At 35.7% G+C, this 22,778-nt stretch overlaps 1 protein-coding gene, 1 non-coding gene and 1 pseudogene across 4 annotated transcripts in view; 1 reads left to right on the top strand and 2 right to left on the bottom strand.

Moving 5' to 3' along the window:
- Positions 1-22,778, top strand: part of MKLN1 (muskelin 1) — a 380,366-nt gene that overhangs the window by 285,746 nt on the left and 71,842 nt on the right. For all 3 annotated transcript variants that reach the window (XM_027538967.1, XM_027538968.1, XM_027538969.1), the window contains 2 exons: positions 7,583-7,695; positions 17,808-18,020. In XM_027538967.1, coding sequence (XP_027394768.1) covers positions 7,583-7,695; positions 17,808-18,020 — 326 coding nt within the window. The remainder of the gene's footprint in view (positions 1-7,582; positions 7,696-17,807; positions 18,021-22,778) is intronic.
- TRNAE-UUC lies at positions 14,445-14,516 on the bottom strand. Its single transcript has one exon. It is a non-coding gene; the product is annotated as a tRNA-Glu (tRNA).
- LOC113891202 lies at positions 15,298-17,014 on the bottom strand (annotated as a pseudogene).

Genomic DNA, 22,778 nt, shown 5'->3' with positions numbered 1-22,778 from the left:
TAGAACTTTAATATGTTCATTTATTTTATTTACTACTGGAAAGGTAGATAATCCTCATTATACAGAATAGGTGATGTTGTGTCCAGAGCTGTGGAGCTGGGATTTGAACCTAGGTCTGTAGGACTGTCTGGCTCCAAAGCCTGTGTTTATGTTGCTGTTACCTTGGTGATTCTTAGATTCTTATGCTGAAGATACAATGAAAATCTCCAGTATAATAGCAGAAAAGAGAAAACACAGTAGATGTGAGCTAAATCCTGAGACCTTAGCAAGTATTAAATATATAAATAGTAATAAAGTATATAACTTCACTTATAAAATACCATAAAGTGAAATTGAAAAGGATAGTTAATTCCTTTACATTCTTATTAAAAGCTATTGCAGATATAAAGAGTAAGGAACAACAGCTTTCTTAATAATTGCTAACATTTATTGAGTGATTGCAGTGTGCCAGGTATTTAACTAGACTAAAACTTCATAGAGCTTATTTCAGCTTCTTTGAAGTGACTTGTATTTCGGAGCAATTATTGATTCCCCGTGTTTCATGTATCTTGTTTTCTTAAATATTAAAAATGTAATAGTCCTTAAATTTTCTTTTCCTTTTTCAGTCTGTAGATCTTTTTTTTTTTTTTTTCAATTTTGCTACAGCTCTAAGAATTTAAAAGTACATGGAGGCACAAATTTTACTCTAATTTTCAAAGTTTTCTTCTAAGTGAATTCTGTTGTTATTACTAGAGAAGGAATGTTGTATTTTGTCCTACTTGGAAGAGCATGTCAATTTTATTGATCATAATTCCTACACCTGGCAGTTTTCCACTTACATTCTTCAACTCTGAGTTGTGTTTCAAGTCTGAATAAAATAAGGCGAATAGAAAGACAGAAAAGACATGTCTGTTTTGCTTCAGAGTGGAAGTCTGTCCAGATGAAAACTTCATTGCACCAGGCAATTCTTTGTTCAACTCTCATTGAATTTTAAGAACGTACATTACCAGCCTTTTTCTGACTTAAGCAGAATAGGTGATAAGATTTAGGCAAAACCCCAGTATTTGATATCTTTTAAAGAGTTAAAGAAGTTGCTGGAAAGAGCCTTCTATGGAAATCTGAACCTGACTGTTCTATATACTGTATATGTAAAGTTCTTCTTTTTTTTTTTTTTAAATTCTACATAATGATTTTCCTTGATGTTCTTTAAAGAAACCATTGAAGAAAGTAGGTAAACATGGGCTTTAGTTTTTAAATACAAATACATTCATATGGCTGTATTTCTATAACTACATGTGATGGTATATTTCTATAACTACATGTGACACAAATCTGTTTCTTTCATATGGTTATCAGAAAGGAATTCTAAAATACAGCCCTAGTATAAAGTATATTGTCATAGGCAGAAAATACAACCTTTTAGCATGGAAATTGCAATATGTTGAAATAACCCAAAAGATCAGTCTGTAGTTTTGTAATCATAGCTTTACGTAAGAAATATAGCTCTTTTTAAAGAGAGACAGATGAATCCAGTTGATAATCTGCTGGGTCTTGAGCGTTCAAGAGAATGGCTAAAGAAAGTAAGGTTAAAGAGCACATAAAGTATCTTTTTCCCTTCTAATTTATTCCTCCCTTCAAAAATTCTCATGTCAATCTAAGGTCTTGGCTACATTTTCAGAGGGATTAAACTCATAAACTAAATGTCCTGACAGAGTTCATTTAACCTTGGATATAAGTTTGTGTTTCTTAAAAGCTTTTTAAAAAATTTCACTTGTTTTTCTATTGTATTACACTAGAAATTAAGCTAACCTCTTTTACAAGGCTACTAACCCTCCTCTTCCCTCTTCTTTTTGAGACTTGAATTAAAAAAAAATTTTTTTTAATTTTGTTTTGGGGTATAGCCAATTAACAAACAGTGTTATGATAGTTTCAGGTGAAGGCTGAAGGAACTCAGCTGTACATATACATGTATCCATTCTCCCCAAACTCCTCTCCCATCCAGCCTGTCACATAGCATTGAGCAAAGTTCCTGTGCTATACAGTAGGTCCTTGTTGGTTATCCATTTTAAATACAGCTGCATGACATTAGATTTTTATCTGAAATTGGGCCCATGGTATGTCAGTCCTTAGTATATGCATTCTGTACTATTTCAAAGTGGAAAAATTGATTTAATTACGAATAGTAGTGTGCCATCTTGTGGAGGATTATGCAATTAGCATAGTCTAAGAATCAGAGGAGGATAGATACTGAAGTTGGGCTTGTAAAATAAAAAGCTTGCTTCTTTGTGCAAAATGGTGTGAAGACACTGATGTGACAACATTTCTACCTTATTTGTAGTATATGTGAGATGTGTAGGTTAGTACTTTTGGTAGTGAGTAGTTGTAGGGTTTATCTAGTACTGATATCGAAAAAGACCTGTGCCAAAGAATATGGCTGCATTTTAACTTTTGTGGCTGAAGTAATGACTGATTGGTGATTGATCCATTTAGTCTCTGAGAATGAAATTGGCTTGATATCTTTAACATTGGCTATTGTTGATCACTTTATTCCCAATCTGCTTCTTGGCTCATCCTTTTTAGTAAGTCCATATGCTGCAGGTTCAGATCTGACCATGTCACATCTTTGCATAAGATCTTCTGTGGATCTATACTGTGTGTAGTTGTTGTTTAGTCGCTCAGTTGTGTTCTACTCTTTTGTGACCCCATGGACTGTAGCCCACCAGGCTCCTCTGTCCATGGGATTTCTCAGGCAACAGTACTGGAGTGGGTTGCCATTTCTTTCTCCAGGGAGTTTTCTTGACTCAGGAATTGAACCCGAAAACCCGCATCTCCTGCATTGACCAGAGGATTCTTTACCTCTGACCTACACGGGAAGTTCATACTGTCTGGAGTCAAGTTCAAAACATTTATGTTGCCGTTTATCCCATTTCATGATCTGTCTGCTGCCTGTCTTTATAACTTAACTATATTCCACTACCTTTTTTGTTCTTTTAAAATGAACAGTGTGTTTATTCATCACACAGTTTTCACCATGGTACGTGCATTATTGAATTCTCGTGATAGCTTTATGAGATAGGTATTCTGTCTAATAGAATTTTAGAGCTGAGGAAACCAGTGGTTAAGGAATGTGGTGTTGGTTCCACAGCCATGGTGGTAGAGCTGCGATATCATTCAAGGTCTGCCTGGCTTTAGATTCTGTGTCTTTTAAAACACTTTTTGTGTGGTTTTTCTGTTTCTATACCTTTATTTTACTTTGTACCCTACTTGAAAAAGTCCTCTTCTCTTTCTTTCATTCTGTCAACAAAGCCACCTTTTGATGCATAGGTCAGATACCACTTGTCACCATGAAATCTTCCTGGGTCCCTTTCCTTTTGTGAACTCTCATGGTGATCTTTTACCTTTCTTATGGCACTTAGTCTATGTTGCATTGTGGTGATTTATGTACTTGTTTTATGTTGGTGGTGTTAAGTTGCTAAGTTGCATATGACTCTTTGTGACCCCATGGACTACTACTCCTCTGTCCTCCACTATCTCCTGGAGTTTGCTCAAATTCATGTTCTTTGAGTTGGTGATGCAATCTAACCATCTCATCCCCTACTACTGCTAAGTCGCTTCAGTCGTGTCCGACTCTGTGCCAACCCCACAGACGGCAGCCCACCAGGCTCCGCTGTCCCTGGGATTCTCCAGGCAAGAACACTGGAGTGGGTTGCCATTTCCTTCTCCAATGCATGAAAGTGAAAGTGAAGTCGCTCAGTCGTGTCCAACTCTTCGCGACCCCACGGACTGCAGCCTACCAGGCTCCTCCGTCCATGGGATTTATCAGGCAAGAGTACTAGAGTGGGGTGCCATTGCCTTCTCCAGTCTCATCCTCTACCACCTCCTTTTCCTTTTGCTTTTAATCTTCTCTAGCATCAGGGTCTTTTCCACTGAGTCGGCTCTTCCTAATGGGTGGCCAAAGTATGGGAGCGTCAACATTTTATATTCTTCACTAGATTGTAAGCTCCTTGAGGGTAGAGACGATGTCATCTTTGTTTGTTTTTTTTTCTCTAAAGCGTCTTGCCAATTCGGGTTAGTACTGAGAAAATATTGACTGAACATTCCCATGCGTCTGGGAGAAATAGTCTCTGTAGCCTATGCTCCTTTAAGAAAAGACAATAGAGAAAGGGCTGCTGCTTGAGGAGGATTTACTACCCTATGCATGTATATGAATTATTTAAAAATTTCTTTTTAAATTGGAGGATAATTGCTTTACAATGTATTAGTTTCTACTGTACAGCATTGTGAATCAGCTGTACGTATACATATATCCCTTCCCTGACATGAGTTAGAGCAAAGTCCCGGAGACAGTGAAGGACAGGGAAGGCTGGTGTACTGCAGTCCATGGGGTTGCAAAGAGCTGGACACAACTTAGCAACTGAATAACAACAACATTCCCTCCCTCTTGAGCCTCCCTATCATCCCTCCATCTTACCCCTTTAAGTCATCCCAGAGCCCTGAGCTGAGCTCCCTGTGCTGTATGTAGCAGCTTCCCACTGGCTCTTTTATACTTGGTGGTGTATATGTTCTAGTGCTACTCTTTCAGTTGGTCCCACCTTTTCCTTCTCTTACTGTGTCTGCAAGTCCATTCTCTACATCTGCGTCTCTATCCTGCCCTGCAGATAGGTTCATCAGTTACATTTTTCTAGATTCCATATATGTGCATTAATATACGATATTTGTTTTTCTCTTTCTGACTTATGACAGTCTCTAGATTCATCCACATCACTGCAAATGACCCAGTTTCTTTCCTTTTTATGGCTGAGTAATATTCCATTGTATATATGTACCACAATTTCCTTATCCATTCATCTGTCGATGGACATCTAGGTTGCTTCCATGTCCTGACAGTTGTAAATAGTGCTTCAGAGAACTTTGGGGTACATGTGTCTTTTGAGTTACGGTTTTCTCAGGGTATATATCCAGTAATGGGATTGCTGGATCATAGAGTAGTTTTATTCGTAGTTTCTTAAGAAATGTCCACACTGTTCTCCATAGTAGCTGTATCAATTTATGTTCCCACCATCAGTTCAAAAGGATTCCCTTTTCTCCACATTCTCTCCATCACTTATTGTATGTAGATATTTTTGGTAATGGACATTCTGACTGGTATAAAGTGATACCTCATTGTAGTTTTGATTTGCATTTCTCTAATAATGAGCAATGTTGAGCATCTTTTCATGTGTTTATTGGCCATCTGTATGTCTTCATTTGAGACAAAGGTCTGCTTAGGTCTTCCACCCATTTTTTTAATTGGGTTGTTTGTTTTCCTGATATTGAGCTGCACGTGAATTGTTATGTAACCTATAAACATGAGAGTAGACATCAGTAAACCAAGCTACTGCCATGTTGCAAATAATAACATTTCCTTTTTTTTGCTTTCTTCTCACTACAGTTCTATCTGGTTATTTCTATAATCTTTAAAAGTTTTTTTATTCTTTATGTGTTAAATAATATTTTTGCTGGTGTTCATTTCTAGATATTTTTATCTCCGAGTGATTTAACTTAAATGATTAGATGATTTAATTAAAATTGTGTTATGCATTTCATTCAGGTATGTCAGAAGGTCCTGTTTCTATCTTGATTAATTCAATTTTACTATTAAACTTTTAACTGGGACCACAAAGCATTCACAAACAAGAATGACATCTTGGATTAATTCCCTTGGGATGCTTTGCTCTGTGCCAGATTTTATTTTGCTCAGCTATCAATGAGGCTGTTGTGGAAATGTGGGTTTTCTCTGCTGTGAGAATTTATGCGTACAAAGAAACTTGCTTTTCAGAAAGAACATTGAGAACCCAGAGCCCAAGAGGAAAGGTTATTAAAGTTAATGAACCAGGGTAACCTTATCCAGAGGTTGCCCAGAAACACCATTAAAACAAAAGGTCAATTGCTATTGCTATTTTAGTTGTATACCCTCTCCTTCTCCAGGCTTTAGAATCTAATGGGGTTTGGCAAATAATTTTTAGGTCAGATGAAAATTCTTAAATTTTTTCCTGTAAAATTTTCAGTATCTGGGCATTACTGTGTTTCATTTGGGAAATAGAATGTTACTTAACTAATGAGAATGGATTGTTTTGTGTTTCTGAGAGGTGGCACCATTCCACTGTTTCACATTTGTACAGAACCGAAAGTGTTCTAGGTACTTAAGTTAGACATGGAAACAGATACAGTGATACTATTTTTATTGCATTTGTGGTGCTTAGTAACTACAAAGTATTTTGTGTGTGTATGCATGTTTTAAAGGTAGAAATGCTGTTCATGCTTGACAACAGTCTTCAGAATGTTTTCGTGTAACTTATACCTGAAAATCTGTATCACCACACTAAGAGTTCCATAAATGAAAAAACCAAGACCCAGGCAAGTGAAGTGACCTATACATGATTACTAAGTTAGATTAGAACGGTTCCAGTGGTTTGTTCTTATCCAGCAGCTTTAAGATTTCCTCTAGGTTCTTTCACTTAGAAGATTCACTTAGAGTTTGAAATTACTTGAAAACATGACAAAAATCTCTTATAAGATATCTCTATGAATGGCAGGAATTTTCTTAAGTAGTGTTACAGTATTTCCATATGCACTCTGCATTTTACCCCTTCATGGTAGGATGTAATGTAGGTGACAGTCTCCATATATATAGGCTTGGGTCATGTCAGTTAGAGAGTAGATGGCTTTATAGTTTCCTGTAATATAGTATTTAACTTAAAAAAGTGGTAGGTATGTATAACCGATAGACATAAGATATTTACAAAGGAGATAAATATTTGAAGAAAAGAAAGGTACTATTATTTTATAAAGAAAGTGGATGATTCACAGTGTTGTATATAAAAATTTTCACTAGTCTCTGAGCAAGAAATGTTTTGTCACATGATAAAGTCCATAGATATAATAGACATTTCAGAGTTAGAAAAAATCAAATTTTCAGGATACCTGGAATGACTTAAAAGTTGATTTCTGAGGAGTTAAATCTACCACAATATATTGACAGTAATTTCCCCCAGTTTCCATGGGAATATCAAGGCTATGCATCACTTTATTCTTAAGATATCTAACTTCAACTCAGCTAGTTTTAACTATTATTTTTGATATTGTAGTAGAAAACAGTTTTACTGCGAATTTTTTTTACGCACTGTATATTCCTCTGGAATTTTTTTTTTAAAGACTCTGAAGCTGCATTGTTGAGAAGCTGGTAAAATGTAAACTTTTCATGGCCTAACACAGAAGATCCTAAACTGGCTGCTCATCAAGATTCCCCTTGGATACTGTCAAAGTACTGCCTCTTTTTACTCACAAAGGACCTTTGGAATCAGAATCTTAGGGGATGCCTCTTAGTTACCTTCATATTTATAAATCTATCAAAACACTGGTTCTGCAGCAGCCTTTCCATATGCTTATGTTTAGGAAATACTAGTATTTATTTTGGAATGTTACCAGTTTAAAAATTTCATTTTTAAGGTTACTTAGAGGAATCTTCTTAAATGATCTTAGAAGCAATGGCTAAAGTGGGTGCCTTTGCTTAAATTCTGTTCTTAAGTTTATTTTTTTAAACATATTTTTCTAATTTTCACAGAGACTGTTTATTTGTTTGGTGGCTGGGATGGAACGCAAGATCTTGCTGACTTCTGGGCGTACAGTGTGAAAGAGAACCAGTGGACTTGTATCTCTAGAGACACTGAGAAAGAGGCAAGTTTTCAGACTTGAGTTCTCACCCATCTTTATTACGATAGGGGTGTGGGGATACACTTCTCTTTCTGAGTGATTTGTGTTCTTTTCTAATGTATGTCAGCAGTGGTAGCAGAAGAATTTGTGGTGACAAGTTTGGCTTACGTATTCTTGCATTCCAGCTTCTATAGCAGGTTCTTGAACTACAGTTACATGAACAAGTCTATATTATAGAGATAAATAGAAATGGGTATCTAATATAACTTAGATTTTAACCATTTTAGTTAAAATGTAACTGTATAAACCATCTTTTTTCTCATGTTTGTGTCACCTCTACTCTTATTTTGTACATTTATTTTTGTTTCCTCTGGAAATACGTGCTTTTGATTCCTCACTATCTTGCTACTTTGGCCCCTCCATATTTGACTATATTATCAGTTTCCACAAATGGTAGATATTTTATTTTTAACTAAAATTGTTTATATGTATTCATGAGTGAGTCTATTGATGCATATACACATAAAACTTCCATAGTGAATAGAATGTCTTGAATTTATGATTTTGAATTAAATAAGTGTATAATTAATTATACACTGCTAGAAGGCACATATTCGTGTTTTTTTTTAATATCTTTGTAGAATTTTTTATTGTACTTTTCCATCCAAGCAGTTTTAGATTACAAGGTGAAAAATAAACTAAAAACAATTGTAACAGCAAATGAAAAGAAGAAGAAAAGACTTAATTCAAAGCCACCAGTTTTAATCTAGGAAGGCCATTTTTTTAAAACTCTGGTGCTATGTTTTTCATCTTAGGAAACTGGATTCTTGCTTACTTGGTGTGTTCCTTTGTTAATCATTTGAGTATTTTTTAATCTTTCTAAAGAGGTCTTAAAATTATTATTATCCCTGTAAAAACGGCCTTTGCCTTTTCAGTATTAAGTACCATTTTCTGAAATGATTATTTCTCTCCTCAAAAATACAAAGGCAGATCTTAAAAGAATACCTTTCTTATTGCTCTTAAACTATTTTAAATCTAGGTTGATTGTGTCTGAATTGTTTTTGCAAGAAGTTTACAATTCATCCTGAAATCCTTTCTCTTCACTGAATTGTGTCGAATTAATGCCTAAGTTCCACCAGTTCTAGCACCCAATACTGAGTTTCAGACATTTTTTCCTCTCTATTCCTTTCAGCTTTGTGGTTTCTTTCTTAAACTTTTTTTGCCTCCATTGTTGATTCCAAACCTAGTCTTCATTCATTAACATAGTCTTTAAAAAATTTTTTTCTTTGGGCCACATAGCATCTCTGCTTAAGCCCTATAATTAATCTCAGTCTGTTTCAGTTATCTACTGCATTCTATATATCACAATATATTCCATATATTACAAGTACCCACAAAACTTTAGTGGCATATAATAATAAGTATTTTGTTCACCAGTCTGTAGGTTGACTGGGCTCACTCATGTGTTGAGAGTCAGCTGACTGTCTCTAGTCTAGACTAGCTTCTGGGACTATTTGAGTGTGTTCTGCATAGCCACTCATCTTCTTGTTGGCTAGCATGAGTCTTATTCTCATGTAGGGGCAAGGCTGCAGGGGGGATGATGTAGACATATGTGCGTCATTAAATTTGTTATTGTCCCATTTTCCCAAAAGAAGTCATGTGATCAAATCCACAGTTATGGCCGATGGGCGGCACTACCCAGGGACATGGATCAGGGAAGTATGAGTAATAACAGCTACAACAATAATAAAGAAGTTTATCTACCTTAGTTCTATTTGCTTAGTGTGAAAACTTCAAATTTCTCATCATGATTTGGTCCCCATCTACTTTTCTAGCCTCATTATTTGACTGTGCTAGCCATACTTGTAGTTGCTAGAATTATTCAACATTCTCACCTGTATTCTTTGGTATGCAATTTGTTCTTTCCCTGTTTGGAATTAACAGAGGCTGCTCCAACCATGTACTCAGCTTTTACCTAGTGTATGCCTGCTGCTGCTGCTAAGTCGCTTCAGTCGTGTCCAACTTTGTGCGACCCCATAGACGGCAGCCCACTAGGCTCCTCTGTCCCTGGGATTCTCCAGGCAAGAACACTGGAGTGGGTTGCCCTTTCCTTCTCCAGTGCATGAAAGTGAAAAGTGAAAGTGAAGTCGCCTAGTTGTGCCTGACTCTTCGAGACCCCATGGACTGCAGCCTGCCAGGCTCCTCCGTCCATGGGATTTTCCAGACAAGAGTAACTGGAGTGGGGTGCCATCGCCTTCTCCGAGTGTGTGCCTACTTACCCTTTAAAACACAGTTCACACTTCAGTTCCTCTGTGAAGCCTTTCTTGACTTCCCCAACCAGAATTGGAAGCTTCGTTTGGTGTGACCACTTAACCCCTTAAATTTCTTGAGTGGGTTACTACAATGATTAGTTTATATTTCTGTTTCCCAGTGAAAACTCTGAATTTCTTATGGCATGGATGGTTACTCTGTAGTGAGTAAATAGTTCAGATAAGTTAGATAAAAAGCTAATGCTGGAGAAAAGCAAAGAAATGATAAATACAAAATTCAGGAGAGTGGCTGCTTTGGCAGGAGAGGGGAATTATAGGGGTCCTCAAAAGTAATATTAATGTAATATTCTAAGTAATATTTAGAATGCAATTAATAGTAGATTATTTTGCTGAGAACACTTTTCTGTTATATTCAAGTCAGTAGAGGTAAATTGATTATCCAGTATTGGAATTAAGATTTATTATAGTTTATTATCACTTCATTTAAATACCTAAAAACCTTTGTTTCATTAGTGAAGTGAATGAGGATATATGGCTCTAGCAAAATGCTCATTCCTTCCAAAATTGAAGAGGTTCATATATCTAATTTTGTTTTCTACAAAATTAGTACAGTAAGTACAAGTTTTATTATTTAATGATACCTCAGTGCATATTTTTTAAAAAGTATAATATACAATTAAAAAGCAGAATTACTGTGTGTAAAATAATTAAGCAACAAGGATATATTGTGCAGCATAGGGAAATAGAACCGTTAATTTGTAATAACTTTAAATGGAGTAGAATCTATGAAAATATTGAATCACACACACACACAAAAGTAATTTAATTTATTTAGATTAAGTACCCTATCAATAACACATAGTAGATTGAAAGATAGTAGAATGGCTCAGCTTTTAGAATAATTATTTTAAATGTTCATGTATATATGCATGTAAGTTTTTATTGGTTCAAAACAAATTATATTTTTAATTTTGCATTTTTATAAATATCTTTAATATCTATCTTAGTGGAAGACAGCTAGATTCTCATATGCTCTTGTGCATGTCATCTTTTATAACAGACTGTTTTACGTAAAATATATGAAGAAAATTGGACCTCACATTTATATATTCTTGGAAAGACTATTAATATTATTAGTAGTAGTATTTTAATAGTATTTTAAGTGTAGCCTTTTTATGTAATAGCACATATTCTTTTTTGATCTTATACTCCATATTGACAAATTGTTGTTTGCTTCTTAAAAGTAATTGCACTATAGACTCTGAGACCTCATCAGCTAATGGTTTGTATTCTGTTACAGTAAAATCCACTGATCTGTGTTGCTCTTTGAATATATCTTTTTTCCTGTGCTTGTTTTTTTACTTGTGTGATGGTCACCTGAAAAATATTGGTTCTGTGAGTTAGTCAGGTCTTCAGATGTTGACATATTTTATTATACCAAACCAAATTTGTTAATATCACTTCAGTCACATTAGCAAAGTCTTTATGTGTTGAGAAGGTGTCACAATCACAGTGGCAGGTAGAAGTTTTCTAAAATTCTAAATTTGCTTTAAAATGTACATTTTATTACTGGCAACAGATTTTATCAGTTGTTTTCCTTTAAAGTAAAATACTTCATTTACTTTTCAGAAAATCTCTGAATACCTGTACCTGGATTGTTAGTTTTCTTTTGAGTAAATACCATGTTTTGTGGAAAAAGCAGCTAGATCAGCATGCAACTAAAACAACTGCATAGATGCTTTTCCTTAAGACAGCCATCATATGTCAAGTAGCACGGTCTTATAGTTTTCTAAGTCTCTTTAATTGTGACTGAATAGAAGGCAGGTAGATTTATATCTGCTGCTATATCACAGGTCATGTAGCTTCTGGAAGATATCACATACACTTATAAGTGAGTAAGAGTGAAAATAGTATTGTTATGAACAGTGACAGATTTTATTTTACTGGGGTCCAAAATCACTGTGGACGGTGACTACAGCCACGAAATTTAAAGACACTTGCTTGCCCCTAGAAGAAAAGCTATGACAGACTTAGCATATTAAAAAGCAAAGACATCACTTTGCCAATAAACGTCTGTATAGTCAAAGCTATGGTTTTTCCAGTAGTCACATATGGATGTGAGAGTTGAACCATAAAGAAGACGGAGCGCCAAAGAATTGATGCTTTCAAATTGTGGTGCTGGAGAAGACTCTTGAGAGTCCCTTGGACTGCGAGGAGATCAAACCAGTCAGTCATTCCTAAAGGAAGTCAACCCTGAATATTCATTGGAAGGTACTGATGCTGAAGCTGAAGCTCCAATGTTTTGGCCACCTGTTATGAAGAGCTGACTCACTGGAAAAGACCCTGATGCTGGGAAAAATTGAGGGCAAGAGGAGAAGAGGGCAACAGAGGATGAGATGGTTAGATAGCATCACTGACTCAATGGACATGAGCTTGAGCAAACTCCAGGAGATAGTAAAGGACAGGGAAGCCTGGCATGCTGCAGTTTGTGGGGTCACAAATAGTCAGACATGACTTTAGTGACTGAACAATAACAACAATTGTTATAAAAATGACTTTGACTTTATAGAGTCCCTGAAGACCCCCGAAGTGCTGTTTTAACCCCCATTCCCTTTTCACATAGGAAGCTATCCCAGTAGTGCCTTAGTTAATGTCCTTTATGGGCTTCTCTGATAGCTCAGTTGGTAAAGAATCTGCCTGCAATGCAGGAGACCCTGATTTGATTCCTGGGATGGGACAATCCGCTGGAGAAGGGATAGGCTACCCACTCCTGTATTCTTAGGCTTCCCTTGTGGCTCAGCTGGTAAAAAATCCACCTGCAATGCAAGAAACCTGGGTTCAGTCCTTGGGTTGGGAAGATCCCCTGGAGAAGGGAAAGGCTACCCACTCAGTTACTTAATGTTCTTTGTAGGTGTCTTACTTTTACCCCAACTCTGTCCTGTCCCTGACCCTGGACTCAGTTCATGATAATGCAGTGCGTTTCAGTGCCATGTTTCTTTAGTATCCTTTAGTTCCTTGACTTGTCTGTCTTTCTTGACCATGGCGTTTTTGAAGAATATTTGGCAGTTTTGTAGACTATCCTTCTGTTGGGTCTGTTTAATGTTTCCCTAGGATTGGATATAGGTTAAGCATTTCTAGCTGCGATGCCACGTGTGAACATCAGGTCCTCCTAAATATGTCCTGTCAGGAGACAGGCACGGTACATCAGTTTGTCCGATGTGCTCACCAGATTTCCTGCTCCATGATTAAGTAATTTGAGGGGAGACATTTTGAGACTATGAAAATATTATGTTACTCATCAAACTTTCCAGAGAAGGAAATGGCATCCCACTCCAATATTCTTGCCTAGAGAATCCCGTGGCCAGCGGAGCCTGGTGGGCTGCCGTCTATGGGATCACACAGAGTTGGACATGAGTGAAGCGACTCAGCAGCAGCAGCATCAAACTTTTGCCCTTTTAGCATCCATTGATGGAACTGTTAAAACTTTCTCCAAAGTGGTTGTACTGTTTTACATTCCTTCCAGAAATGTATGCGAGTTCTGGTCGCTTCCTATCTTCTTTCCCTATTTGGCACCTTTTTCAAGAATCAATGGAGTATATAAGTATATTTGTCTTTTAGGATATTCGAATATGCCCCATTATCTTTTAATCTATTTATATTCCAGTGTGACTTTAGATCAAGTAATGTAAGACCTTTTTGTTCTTCTTTTTAAAAATTATTTTGACTCTTCTAAGTCCTTTACATTTTCACATAAATTTTAGAATCATCGTCAGTTTCTAACACTGTTGAAATTATGATTGGATGTGTGTTCAGTCTATAAATCAGCCTGAAGGTAATTGATGTCTTAATGATACTGAGCCTTCTAATCCGTGAACAGGGCTAAATTTCCATTTATTTGAGTCTCATTATCCCTCAGCACTTGGAGTTTGAAGATTAGAGGTCTTTTTTATTAAATGGACCCCAGTGTATTGTGCTTTTCCTTGCTGTTATAAATGAAACTTAAACATTTTTAATTTTCAACTTGTTTCCTGATAATATACTGAAGTAAATTGATGTTTTAGTATTTTTTGTATCATCACTTTCGTGAATCCACTTAATTATTTCTAATAATTTGTCTTTTGTTCTATGTTGATTTCTTAGGATGTTTTAAACACTCCTGTCATCTTTGAGTAGAGATGATTTAACTTCTTTGTTTCCACTCTTAAAAAAAATTTTTTTTAATGTCTTACTGCACTGGCTGGACATCCTTATTTCAGATCTTAGCAGGAAAGCATTCTGTATTTCACCATTAAGTGGAAAATTAGAGTTAGGATGGTCATACCTTGTTTATCAGATATAGGAAGTTCATTTCTTTTCCTAGTTTGCTGTGAGTTCTTCCTCATGAGTATGTGTTAAATTTATCAGGTGCTTGGTTCTATAATATTTATTGCTAAGATTGTATATTTTCTCTCTTTATTCTTTCACTTTTCTTTTTTTTGACCTTGCTAGCTAGTGGGATCTTAGTTCCCTGGCCAGGAATTAAACCTGGGCCCCAGCAGTGAAAGCACCAAGTCCTAACCACTGGACCACCAGGGAAATCACCTTTATTCTTGGCAAAGTACCTTGATTGATTTTCAGATGTAAAATTGACTTTGCATCTTTGAGATAAACCCCCTTTAGTTATGAAATATTCTTTTTATATATTGCTGTATTCTATTTAATATTTTGTTAAAGATGTTTTGTGTTTGTAGTCATGAGGTATACTAGCTATCTGTATATTACTTCTCCTCTTCCTCCTTTGTAGTATAGCTTCAGTGTTGTGTCGTCCTCATAAAATATGTGTTAGGAGTGAATAGAATACAGATTTTAAAAATGGAGGTCTTTTTCTTCCTCTGTTTTCTGAAAAATTTTTTGTAAAATTGATACTAGTTTTTCCTTAAGTATTTGATAAAATTTACCAATATAGATAGCTGTGGCTGTATTCTCTTTGTAGAAAGATTTAAAATTATGAATCCAAATTTTCAAGAGATATAATGACTTCAAGAGATATAATGACTAACCCTAACCCTAACCCTAGGGTGTCAATTTTAATGTTATTTTTTCAAGGAATATGTCCGTTTTATCTTCTTAGTCAAATTTTACTGTATTTTTCATGATAGTTCTTTGTTTTTTAGTGAGCCTATATTGGTGGTACTGCTTTCATTTCTGATACTGGCAATTTGTATTTTCTCTCTCTTTAAAAAAAAATTAGCCTTACTACTGGTATAATTCTGTTAATCATTGTTATTTTTTGAAAGGAAAAAAATAACTTTATTAGTTTTCTCTATTTTTTCTTCTGTTCCCCAGTTTCTTGGTTTCTATTCTTTATTCCCTTTTTTCTTCTTAGTTAGGAAGTAATTTGCTCATCATTTTAATAGCACTTTTGCTAATTAAACTGAAGCAAGAAGTTCTATTATTCTCCTATTAAAACTTCAGATTTCACACTGTAGGGAATATGGCATAGATTCATTATATGTTGCCTCATATTTGTTTTTGAAATTGTTTAATTACAGAGGAAATTGTTTGTTTTTTTTTTTTTTAACCAGGTAAAGAACTTTATTAACTTGCGTTTCAGACTTTCCTCCCAGGCTTCTTCAGCTTAATTAGCTGCAAAGAATGAATTGTATACAAGCAAAAAATGCGAAGAGCTGCATTGTCTTGGGGCTTGGGATTAAAAATACTAGATCTAGATTTTATTAGATCCATAAAATTTTAAAGAGCAGTCATAATATAAGATAGCAACTCCCAATAACTTTTTCAAGATTTATCTTCATCAGAAGTTGACTCGGCTTACTTTGCTTCATTCTTGGAAGCTTCACCAAAATTGTCCACAACATCTAGAACTTCATCATCATCATCCTCTCCCATGGCAAGTGGTGCTTTTCCATCCACAGATTGTTCAGGCAGAGCCTCAGCCTGTCTTCTTAAACTGGTCGGACTCTGTGCCAAGCAGGTTTAAGATGCTGGGTAGCGTTTCTGTCAGCTGCTTTGTCTCAGCATGGCCTGTAACAGTGAAAGTCTTTGCTACCAGAGAGGCCTAACCTCTAGGGTTGTTCAAGTGAATCACTATTCCTTGATTTGTGAACATCTTCACCTCTTCAATACCAGAGATACTGTTTACCTCTGACTTCTTTAAAGAAACTGAAATTTCTTTATTGTCTGCTGTAACTGTTCTAAGAACCACTTTCTTCTTTCTGCTAGCAGTTTTTTTCCCACTAATGTGCGCTTGTGCCTGCCATTTGGCGAGTTTATTCTGGTTCGCGATAGTTTCTTTCATCTTGCTGGAGCAGAAGTAGGCTCCCCTGGTGGATTAGGTTTGGTGCTTAGGGGGTCTCCTGCAGACCAGCTGAAATTAGGTGCACACATGTGGGGACACAACATGGCAGCCAGAGCGGAAATTCTTTCTTAAATAAAATTTCTGCCTTTCTGCTGCAGATTTTCCTTGACAAAAATATTTAACAATAATCTTAAAATAGTAATTAGTGTGAATACTCACACGAATGTCAAGCTGTTTTTCCTGTCTGATATTTTTATTCCTTCATCTAATCTAAATAATACTGGATTACTCATCCTGTAATACTGCTTTTTTATGTTGTATCCTTCTCTAGAAATCTATAATAGCTCTTTAATGCTTGCAAGATTATATTCAGTTCTCTGTCAGTCATTCACAGGCTTTTTGTCTTTCTACCTTATACTCAACTCTGCTGTTTCTGTGGCAGGAATTCTTCATCTCAGTCATAACTGCACATACTGTAGTGTAATTTTGCTTTTGTTTCTCTTCTGGAGAAAACAGTATGGAAGAGTAGAAAGAACAGTTTTTGGCTTGGTTACACTGGGTCTTAGATTCTATATCTTAGACTGTAGACAGACTATTTAGACTGTGAAATGGTGATATTATTTCCTTATGGAGTTGTTACAAGGATAAGTAAAATATATATATGCATACATAGTAATTATATAGGTAGAATTTAGGAGATATTTAACAAATACAAGTTATTTTTCCTTTTCCCTCTTTCAACTAATCCACTTCTATCCAGTTGAAGTTCCATTTTTTTTTTCCCATGAATTCTTGTTTTTTTTTAGGTTTATACTACAATGTTTTTTTAACCTTTTCTGTCCTGTGATACAAGTGATCTCAACTAATTAATTTCTGTTGATAATGTACTGTTCTTCATTTTGTTCCCTAATTGTTTAATGTAGCTGAATTATTTATCTTGTCAGGAGAGTCAATTTTATATAATATAAAGTGTGGAAGAAGTAGAGAAAGACTTGGATTCTCATTCTGCTTCTTTCACTAGCTTACTACTTTCAGAAGGATATCTTTCTTCTTTGAGCTTCTGCATCTTTATTTTTTAAAGGAGAACATCAAACTATAAGTTTTATTAAGGTTCCTACCAATTATGAAATTCTAAATATTCTTGGAGTATCTGTTTTATGCTAGATTCTGATGAAGTGTACAAAAATATTTTGAAAAACCATAAGTGTCTTTGAGTAGATTGACATGTACAAAAGAATTAAGCTCTGTACCCAAATGACAAAATGTAATGGAGTATACATTAGAAGGCATATAAGTGTTATAAACAGAGTGCCATAAAATAGAAAATAGTTGTTCTCGTCTTTCCTGGTATAGTTTAAGCATTTCTAAGCTAAGATTTGTGTCTCCTATTGCTTCTTTTATTTTTCTATAGAGACTTAAGTCTAATATTGGACATATATTAGTTGGACTTGATCAAATTTCTGAGCAAACCTGTTCGTGAAAGTCAGCAAAAAGAGGCATTTAATTTTGTTTTCTGTTATTTATTCTTTGAATTTTCTTTCTTTCTTTCTTTTTTTGTTTGCTCTCCACAGAATGGTCCTAGTGCTAGATCATGTCATAAAATGTGCATTGACATTCAACGAAGGCAAATCTACACTTTGGGGCGTTATTTGGATTCCTCTGTGAGGAACAGCAAATCTCTGAAAAGTGATTTCTATCGTTACGACATTGACACAAACACATGGATGTTACTCAGTGAGGATACTGCTGCTGATGGAGGACCGAAACTAGTGTTTGATCATCAGGTTTGGTGCATAGATAACTATATGGTGGAATTAATTAGTGCTTAGTCATTCTAGCTGTTCGAATTTCAGATGTTATGCTGAGTTTTCTGTTAGTGATTTCTACCACAAATACCCATGACAAATAATAAAAGAAAGTATTGTTTCAGTAGTTTAAAGTTATTCTTTAATTTTTTTTTCTCTTATTTGGTATAAAATAAAGTAATATGATCTCAGAACACAGTTGTTAATTTATGAAAACTTTATAGAGAGTAGATGGAAAGGCAAATTTAGTTCTATGGTATTCATAAATCATAACATTAAATTTTAAATTGTTTATTCTACATTCCTGAAAATTTTTTAATTACTTTATAATGAGTTCAAGGATTTGAAATGTAGAGTGTTTCTTCCAATGTGAGTACAGTATATTCACTTTTGTATATAATCACAAACTCACTATAAGATAGATAAGAATTTGGCATGTGCCAGATGAAGTTTAAATTCAGGACCAGTAGAAGTCATATAATGATGTTGTAAACAAGAAGACTACATATAGTAGTCTCATAAACCATTTAAATATCAGTATGTGTATAGCTCTCATCATCCCAGTTATTGTTATCTGTCTTTGAATTTTTTTTTTATTTTTAAATTCTTATTTTGTATCCTTTCAGTTTAGGTCAGTACTACTTCAAACTAAATAGTAACCACTTTGAATTCAGTAGGCAGTTTTGCTTGGCTCAGCCCATGTCCAAAGTTTTTGGAGTATGGGGAAGAAAAAGATTTTTTTTTAAATCTATAGTACTATTAATGAACAAAACATTATATCAGTACTTGAGAAATTGGGGGGTGGTGCTAGAATTTATGACATAATCTATGCCTAATATCTAGGCATTAAAACTAAAGTCTTTATTTACTGCTTCTTTACCAGTTTTTGTTAATTCTGTAAAACTTTCCTCCTGCCATGTTTATATTAACAAGAAGATTTTATAGGAGAATGGTGAGGGGAGTGGCTTATATGCCTACCGAGTATGTGGTGGGTGGAAAATAAAAAACATTAGTATAGAGTGTGCTCCCCAGATTGAATTTGTAACTTGTGCTGGCTGTACATAACCCAGCTCTGTAAGGCTGCACTTTCCTGCTGACATACTCAGTGTTGTTCATGTAGAAAATAAGAACTCCAAAAAAGTTAGACTTGCTCTGATCTTTTAAAAATAGAACATCAACAGATAATGTTATTAGGGGAACAATTTATTTTCTTCCAACTTGTTCCAAATATCTTTTCCAAAAGATGCTTATGTTTTTACAGGTTGAAAAAAAGAATAACTTAGGGGTAGTCTGAGGATATCGCATACGTTGTACTCATGTGGGCCTATGTTTCTCTTGACTTTGGTAAAATAGAATGTCCCCTGAAGCCTAGGTTCTGTTAAATAATGCTTCACTTTTAACTCAGTAGATGTTATTAACAGGACACTAGGGGTGAAGAGGCCAAGATTGCAGTGGTGATTCAGCCAATAGCTACTTCTGTGACCTTGAACAATTAACACAACGTACTAGCATACATTTTCTGTTCTGTTTCATGCAAATTCAAAGTTATAAGTTGGAACCGACTCCAAGAAATACTTGGAGTTGTTTGTAACACTATAAGATTTGATACTTAACATTCAATTTGAGAGGATCATGAGAAAGCTAGAGGCCTGAAGTTATGTTTAAAAATTACTTTGCCATTTTAAATTTTAGCATATTAAAAAAATTAAAATTCAGAGACTTTTAGATTTCCTAAGGACATAGTGGCAGCTTAGTTCTGAAGCTTTCCATGTTGTTGCTTTGTGTGATTCTTCAGGAACAATGAGAACCAATCAAAAAGATTTGTAAAGAAGCAAAAAAACAAGACAAGTCACATATTCAGCAAAACCAGAAGCCAAAGAAAACCCACAACTCCCAATTCCTTGTAAATTTAGCCAGAAACAACTGGAATACCCAGAAGCTGTATTGAAGTTCACAACTGTTTAATGGGGAGAACTGGGAATGCAGAGGAAGCCTAGCAGAGGTACATCTTAATGGAAATGTCATGAGCAGAGCAGAAATTGAACCCATTGCAGCTACTGAGGAAATCAGTTAAGTAACATGGGGGCTTCCCTGATAGCTCAGTTTGGTGAAGAATCCATCTGCAATGCAGGAGACCCAGGTTCAATTCCTGGGTCGGGAAGATCCGCTGGAGAAGGGATAGGCCACCCAGTCTGGTATTGTTGGGCTTCCCTTGTGGCTCAGCTGGTAAAGAATCCTCCTGCAGTGTCAGAGACCTGGGTTCGATCCCTGGGTTGGTTAGATCCCCTGGAGCAGGGAAAGGCTACCCACTCCAGTATTCTGGCCTGGAGAATGCCATGGACTGTATAGTCCATGGGGTCACAAAGAGTCGGATACGACTGAGCGCCTTTCACTTTGACTTTTCACCATGTGGAAAATGCCCAGCAAGGCCCATAAGTGGTATGGAAACACCATGACAAGTAGGGACAGTGGCTTGTTCTGCATGTCCATTGAAGGAACTGGGGGAGCTCCAGGCTCCAGGTAAGGCCCCCTAAGCCAGATGAGATCCAGTTAGAGAAAACATGGCTTCACAGAAGCTCCATATTTTGAAGAAGCCATGCAATTCATTAGAAATAGAGGAGGAATTCCTTGAGAAGGAATATCATACCTCCATAGGAACCTTGTATTATCTGGTGCAGGGAAATTTAGCTCAGTTAAATATGGGAAATCATATTTAAATGTTATTTAAATATGAAAAACTAATAAGTAGTAAACAGTGTAATCAGTAGTAAACAGATCAGTAGTAAACAGATCTTTAAGGAAAGCAGTGAAAGTAAAAACAGTAGCAGAAGCTTTCTTTCATGCTAACAGCAGATGAAAATTATATTCCAATATTCTAACATAAATTAAATGACTTAATGAAGCTTGAAACTCTGAAGAAAACTACAAGGCATACATTCAAGAATGCAGATGAGATGGCCAAATAATTGGAGCAGGTGAAACTGGGCCTGGTAAATCTCAGGGAAGAAATTGAAGAAAAATATAGTAAACTTCACTAGTTTACAAGGAACATAAAGAAGACTGGGTAAGGGTCATAAGAAATACAAAAAGCAGATAAAGAAAGCAAGTATGGATATAACAGCTAGCTAGGAAATATGGAGAAGGAAATGGCAACCTACTCCAGTGTTCTTGTCTAGAGAATCCCAGGGATGGGGGAGCCTGGTGGGCTGCCGTCTATGGGGTCACACAGAGTCGGACACGACTGAAGTGACTTAGCTTAGCAGGAAAGTATAGACAGAAAAGACATGCAAAAGAGAGCCAACATATACATTATTGGACACATTAAAGAAGAAAACCAAAACAATGTAACAGAAGAAATATTTATACATAAAATTCAAGAAGAATTTCCTCAAGACGGAAACCTATTCCACATAGTGTAAAAGGATGGGTTATAGCCAGAGAAAATTGCCCTAGGCATTCAACTGTAAAAAATTCAACTGTGATAATATATTAGTGACATTGAATTTCAAAGATAAAGAAGCCATTTTGGGGCAACTAGACAAAATGATCTACAGTTGCATTCAGTGCTAAGAGACAGTATCTAGAAGGTTTTCAAAGAAAAGACAGTATGAGCCAAGGACTTGACATAAAGTACTGGACAGTGTAAAATGAGCCAATCAAGAAGAGACAGGAGGAACTTCAGTCACAAGATTGGAGATCTCAGCTTACTGACATTCTCCCTGGGTCAGTGTGGATCATTGAACATACACTTTTACTGTCTTCCTGCCCAGCATCCTGTGAAATGACAAGAGAATACATTAGTAATTGTGTAGAAAAACAAGAAAGATTGCTCTTAGGGAACTTAAAATATTTGAGGGAATTCTTATGAGTTAGAAAGCAGGTAGGATTAGATCCAACCAAAATAAACCACAACCTATAAGACAGCAGCAACTGGAGTCTCAAAGTATGTATTTTGGGGCAAACAGTACATGATCCATTGGGGATGAAACAGCTGGACAGTTTCCAGTTTGACTGAGTAGCACTGGACTGTGATCGTTATTAACAGGTCAAGTGTTCAGTGTGGACATTGGAGCTGGACAGATAAAGCACTGGAGAGCTGCCTGCAGCACCCTTCACAGCATTATGTCTCGTCTTGCCCTACACAGTCCCTTAGGTAGACTGTATATGCAACAGGCAGATGAATAGGGGTTCTCAGATACGAAGAAGGCTAAAACAGTAATGCCCAAATCCAAATATTTGAAGATAATTTAATACTGTGAGACATGAGATACTGAACTCAACAAACTTAAGACTTAAAAACAGCTTGTAGTGTGAACTGAAGACATCTTTAAGTGATTAGAGCAATTCAGGAGGCTACTGTGTCCATGAAAAGGAAATATATAGAAAAATTATAAATTAAAGATTTGATAGTGAAATTTAAAAATTCAGTAAATAGATTAAAAAGCAATGTGGACATCCTCACCTCTAAATGGTTACTAAATTATTACGTTTCTCTCTGAAATTATGAGAGAAAAACAAAATTGTTCTGAAATATTCTGAAATTTGAATATGTACCTGATAGTTCTAGAAAGAGAATGGAAGCCAACAAACAAACAAAAACCCCACTCAAGGTAAAAATGAAGAAAATTATCAGAACTAAAGAAAGATACTTTTCAGAATGAAAGAAATTCCTAGTACAGATCAGGATAAATGAAAAAAGAATATCCCTGCCTTGATACTTCCTTAATGATATCTCAG

Source organism: Bos indicus x Bos taurus, chromosome 4 (assembly GCF_003369695.1).
Source record: "Bos indicus x Bos taurus breed Angus x Brahman F1 hybrid chromosome 4, Bos_hybrid_MaternalHap_v2.0, whole genome shotgun sequence".
Classification (NCBI taxonomy): Eukaryota; Metazoa; Chordata; class Mammalia; order Artiodactyla; family Bovidae; genus Bos; species Bos indicus x Bos taurus.
Note: the sequence above shows the minus strand (reverse complement) of the source record. Positions and strands in the feature narration are given on the sequence as shown.